The sequence below is a fragment of the Hordeum vulgare genome, chromosome 1H (genome assembly GCF_904849725.1).
Source record: "Hordeum vulgare subsp. vulgare chromosome 1H, MorexV3_pseudomolecules_assembly, whole genome shotgun sequence".
In the NCBI taxonomy this organism is placed as follows: domain Eukaryota; kingdom Viridiplantae; phylum Streptophyta; class Magnoliopsida; order Poales; family Poaceae; genus Hordeum; species Hordeum vulgare.
This window is the reverse complement of record NC_058518.1, coordinates 479,574,441-479,580,365: the sequence shown is the minus strand read 5'-3', so window position 1 is coordinate 479,580,365 and position 5,925 is coordinate 479,574,441. Positions and strand designations below refer to the sequence as shown.

General features: G+C 43.9%; 1 protein-coding gene across 1 annotated transcript; it reads left to right on the top strand.

Moving 5' to 3' along the window:
* The first annotated feature begins 1,046 nt into the window (after positions 1-1,046).
* LOC123416458 (transcription factor PCF6-like) lies at positions 1,047-3,425 on the top strand. Its single transcript, XM_045106799.1, has 2 exons — positions 1,047-1,399; positions 2,174-3,425. Exon 2 carries the CDS (start codon positions 2,200-2,202, stop codon positions 3,076-3,078), a length of 879 nt encoding a protein of 292 aa, XP_044962734.1. The 5' UTR covers positions 1,047-1,399; positions 2,174-2,199; the 3' UTR covers positions 3,079-3,425.
* Positions 3,426-5,925: the final 2,500 nt, after the last annotated feature.

Sequence of the window (5,925 nt, the reverse complement as noted above, 5' to 3'; positions counted from 1 at the left end):
TGGTGGCCCTAACCTTGGTGTGCATGTACGCTAACTGCAAGTAGTAGCACTGCCAGCTACAGTAGCTTCCAATTAATTAAGCTGGTGGGGCTTCAAGTCTTGCAAAGTAAGTATTAGCCCCTCTAAGTCTCTGTGTGTTCCTTAAGTTGATGTGACGCGACTTCTCATACGTACCTGTAGGAGTACCCGCCCATCTAGTTAGGGGTCCAGCCTTCCATAGCTACCGGCCGGCGAGCACGTACCGAGCTTAATTACCATGCATTTTTTTAATAGAAAGGTGTTTCCCCTGCCTCATTTTTATTAGAAGCGAGGCAAAACAACCTCAAGGCAGAAGTGTCCAACACAACATGAAAGTTTTACCCTAGTCAACTAGGTAGAGAAACCAACAACGAAAAAGAAAGACTGAGAAATCCAACATAACTTTGTCGCTAGGTATTACAGAGCCAGATTGCTGCAAGACAAACTATTACTTCATATACATATTTTTTTAGAAATGAAAGCTGAGCCCCGGGCTCTACATCGATAGATGCATACAATCATATATTAAAAACGCAAATGAGTCTCAAAAAGGTACATGGAGTGTGCCGCAAAAAATAAAAAACATAAAGCGATACAAGGCATCATTCTTGCCCAAGCCGGAGATGACAAAATATATAGATGACTAAATACCTATCCTATTAATATGACGCTATCCAAACCGGTTGAAGATACCCTGTGCTACCATCACCCAACGGACACACCCAGTAACCATAGGCTCTCTGGCTTTCACAAGAGTCACTCATAGAAAATACTTCCTCCGTCTCAAAATAGATGTCATAAATTTATAATTAAACTAATACAGTACAAATTTTATATTGACTGAGCCATATTTATTTTAGGGCGGAGTTGTATCTCTGTCGTGCCGTGTGGACTCTGAAGTATGTTTGACGAAAGGGGTAGGTAGCACGTAGGTACATACGATACCCTAAAGAAAACGTAGGTGCATACGATCCATGGTAAAAAGGACGGGCCAGCGCGAAAGCTGCTCATCATTTAGTTGCTGCGAACAAGCACCACAAGTTCTCCTCTCACCAGTGCGAGGCGCGAGCGACCTCCCACTCCCAGGGTTACTAGTCAGCTGAGCTATCATCACCAGGAGCACCGTGCTCTCTCCCTTTCCCATCCAGCTAGGGTTTACACGCCGATTATCCATCTCACCCCGTTCGCCAGCTCCCTCTCTCACCGCGCGCCGCCGAGCTCCGGCCTGCGTGCGCCCCAGCAATCGGCCGGCTCGCGCGCGTTCTTCCTCAGAAGATCAGCCGGCCGGGGTCACTTCAGCTCAGCTTGCCCTGCTGATTCGAGGCGACCTGCGCGCGGGGAAGGAGCTGGCTCCCCGGTTGGCCGACGAATTCTCATGCTTGTAAGTTGCGTCGTTCATAATTGCTTTCTTGGTGTAGATCTGCCCAGATTCTGCGGTTTCCTCGCGTGTTTCGAGCTCCTTCTTGAGTTGTAGATCCCCGGGTTAATTATCTAGGGTTGCACCTGGAATCCTGCAGTATCCACATGGAAATATCTCAGATGGTCTCGATCTGATTCTGATGCTCATCCCATGGTTTTCAATTTCCCCCCCTTTTCCCTCTCGTCCCCTGTCACTTTTCACAAGCTATTTCCGGCATGGTGTGTTGCTAATTGTCTACCCGGATTCGATGGTTACTAAACGAGTGTGCGAGGGGATGTAGTAATTCAACTAAGTCCTTACAGCAGGTTTTCAAAGCACATATATTTCCTTAATTGCCACACGCAAGCTAGCTCGACCAGTAAATTAAACTCAACAAATTAGTGCAGGTGTGAGGCTGTGATAGCAGCCTATGTAGGCTCATTCGTCCATTAATCCGTGTGCAGTGGACATTAGTTGCGTACTGTAGCACGATCCATACATGCCGCTACACGTACGGACGGCTACAGTACCTTTGCCACAGCGTTCTTGTTTCGACGCGGCGCTCTGTCTGTCACTATGTGGGGGCGAATAAAGCTGCAAGTGTTCCTCAGTGGCTCACTGAGTCAGTGATGCTGAAATCAAGAATCGACCGATATGATCTGCTGCCACAGGGCGAGCGCATACGCACTGTGATCGATGCGTATGCAGCGCGCCATCATCATCATCGTCGGCTCATGCTTGATCAATCGATTGCAGGTGCATGCGACGATGAGCGCCTTGAGATGATAAGCGCCGGCGACCATGGGAACGACCGCCGGAAGTTCGAGCCGGCGGCGGCCGGGAACAAGGCCCTGCAGGCGGCGGCGGCGGCCTCGCGGCACTGGTCCGCGTCCACCGAGTCGCGGATCGTGCGCGTGTCGCGCGTGTTCGGCGGCAAGGACCGGCACAGCAAGGTGAGGACCGTCAAGGGGCTGCGGGACCGCCGGGTGCGCCTCTCCGTGCCCACGGCCATCCAGCTCTACGACCTCCAGGACCGCCTCGGCCTCAGCCAGCCCAGCAAGGTGGTGGACTGGCTCCTCAACGCCGCCCAGCACGAGATCGACAAGCTGCCGCCGCTCCACTTCCCGCCGCACGACGACGACCTCCTCCTCTCCGCCCACCACCACCACCACCTGCAGTCGCCCGCCTCCATGGCCATGGTGCCTCCGTTCTCGCACGCGACGGCAGCCACGGCGTCAATGATGGTCGCCGACGGCGGCAAGGCGACGCAGTCGGCCCACGATGGAGCCGGCGACCTCAAGGGGTTCATGAGCCTCAGCAACTCTCTAGGCCTGGTGAACGGCGCCGGAGCCGCCATGCCGTCGCTGGCCGCGGCCCAAGCTGGGTCCTACCACCACCACTACGCCGCTCATGAGGCTTGGAGCAATGGCGGCGGCAATGTCGTCCAAGAGCAGCTGGGCGGCCATCGCTCTTCGCCGTTCCAGTCGCTGCTGTCCTTGGCCCCGGTGTCTCAGTTCGTCTTCTACACGCCGGAGGACGGCTTCGCCATGAAAGACGTCGCTTCCGACGATCAGTTCCCCGTAGATAACCTCAACGATTCGCAGGGCCAGCTATCGCTGAGCTCGGAGAGAAGCTTTCTTCACTCAGGAGGCCAGGGTTGATCGATAAAACGACGTACGTACGTCGTGGATATGCATGGTCTCAAGCTGGTCAAAGAAGGTGCGTATAAATTAATAGTCCATGATGCTCCGGGAGCAGTATTTTACTGTCTTTATAGGTAAGTTATGCTGTGATTTAAGATTACTTGAGAGGGGGTTATTTGGGAGTATTAATTGGGTAAGATGATGATCGAGTTAATGTTTTGCAGCCTCTCTGCAATGCAGTTCGTTGCTTCTTTGTTACCACAAGAAGTAATCGTCCATGTATCGATTGGCTTTGTGTAATAACGATCTGGGATTTTGTTTCGGGAGTTTCTGCTTAATAATATAAGTTCGCTTTTCTCTTGTGAGTTTTGTATCTCCATTTCGTTATCTTTGTGTATGATTGGTGCGTTGTTGTTTGAAACTCTTCTATTTTTCTTGAAATCCTCTTTCTTTTGCTATAGTACCATGGTTCTTTTGCTTTTGTATTCCCTTTGTTGTTGGGGTTACACATGATTAATTGGAGGAACTGCACTGTCCATTGAATTATTCAAGTTCACTTTATGTATATATATGATCATTTTGTATGTCTCCCGATTGATTTGTACTCATTTATCTTTATGTAGTTCTATGCACATGTCTGAACCTTTTGGCACTTGATCCATGCTAAGACTTTTTTTTGAGTGACCACTTGAAACGACTTCGACAAAACAGCTCATATAATCTAACTTTGCATTTATGACTATGAATTATTATTTTTCTGGAGGGAACAAACTTGTTGAAACCTCACTAATAAGTTGTGTCAACAGATGCATTATAAGTATGTGAAACTTTACTGAAATGTGTAAATTTTGTGAACTTTCAAAATTAAATGTTGTGCATCCAAGGAGTATACACAACTATTTTAGTTAAACTACTTTATTGCCACTTTTATGATCACGCATGCAATCAAACTTCTGAAAGTACTTTCACATCGACACAAACAAATTTTAAAAGTATCATTGCACTTACTTTGTGCCTACTCTTTCAAGAAACTATCCTCTCATTCTTTGAGAATCAGAACGGTCACATCCGAGTTTTCATTTCATGATCTAGAATTTGAATTCCATGTCTTTGGCTTATTTTTCAGTTTTATTCCTTGTTTAATTAACCCATCAAGTTTTCCAATGTAACTGAAAGCATGGCTCGCTCCTTAACCACCCAATCATAAAATGGACTTGTGTGATTTCGTAATTAAGAGGGTCGTTCACGATTCTGTTACCCACACCACTAATTAATTCAATTGGTGTAACCATAAACATAAGATATATGAGATTTAAAACTCTATATTAGTTGTATAAAACCGACACTTCATATAAAAAATAAAGCATAGTGCTTTCACAATTTATAAAGAATTTTAAGAATAAAATGAAATATCATGATTTTAATTGGTACCCAGGTTATATCGAGCATTTGACCTACTTGTTTGACCAAAATAGATGTTAGAAAGTACACAATAGATTATTAGCATTGGTGCATAAAACACTAGGAGTACTATTTTATTTAGTAAGGTAAAACAATGTAGTCGGTGTTGAGAAAAGATGTTTCATGGTTTAAGATTTAATGATTCACATGCATATAATCAAAGTAATGATGGAAGATGCACTCCCTCCATAAAGAGAGGATGTATATCAAAAACTTTGTAAACCGGAAAATGTCATTCAATTTGAAGCGTTGGAGTTTGCTTTTAATTGCTGCTCTAACAATTTGTCGAGGTGTTAAAAAATGTACTAATAGTTCTCTTTTACTTGGTACACCATATTGTCAGTAGTCAATGCCCATTTGACCAAAATTGACATTTTCTCTCTTGAAAATACGGTAACCCCACGCCACCCTTTGCATCAATCGATGCACATAACCCTCAACAAAATAGATATTATAAAGTGCACAAGCTATGATTTGCAACCTATCATAAAACAAGATTCAATCAGTAAAACAACACGACGTTGATAAAAAGTTGTCTAGTGATATAATCATTTTATTAGCATTTATGTGTAGTCAAAGAGTAAAAAAACATATGTGGATACTGCAAAAAATTACAGTCTGGTGCTCGTACCTCCAACTTGCGTGGGTCATGGGAAGGGTCTGACCTCTTTAGGTCTTATTTATCCAGCTTTTTTCTATGTTTTGGAAGTGGTTGTTTACAGAACTTGAACTCGTGACCTTGGTCATAAGGCAACAGTTTTATCGCTATGCCAAGGCTCCTCTTCAGGTGCATACTTAAGACTTGGCAAAAGGAAAACCACCATTTACTTCGAAACATCCGAGAAGAAAATTGTTCCTGTTAAATATCTATTTTATTGAAACCGACACTTCATATAAAAAATAAAGTATAGTGCTTTCACAATTTATAAAGAATTTTAAGAATAAATTGAAATATCGTGATTTTAATTGGTATCCCGGTTATATCAAACATTTGACTTACTTGTTTGACCAAAATAGATGTTAGAAAGTGCACAATAGATTATTAGCACTGGTGCATAAAACACTAGGAGTACTATTTTATTTAGTAGTAAGGTAAAACAATGTTGTCGGTGTTGAGAAAAGATGTTTCACGGTTTAAGATTTAATGATCCACATGTATATAATCAAAGTAATGATGGAAGATGCACTCCCTCCATATTTAGGAAGATCCACATGTATATAATCAAAGTAATGATGGAAGATGCACTCCCTCCATATTTAGGAAGATCCACATGCTCTTATATTTGTTTAGAAAGGATGTATATCAAAAACTTTGTAAATCAAAAAATGTCATTCATTTTGAAGGGTTGGAGTTTGATTTTAATTGGTGCTCTAACAATTTGTCGAGGTGTTAAAAAATGTAAT

Excerpts from the sequence above, each read along its gene's own strand:
- LOC123416458 (XM_045106799.1), top strand. The coding sequence starts at position 2,200 with ATGATAAGCGCCGGCGACCATGGGAACGACCGCCGGAAGTTCGAGCCG.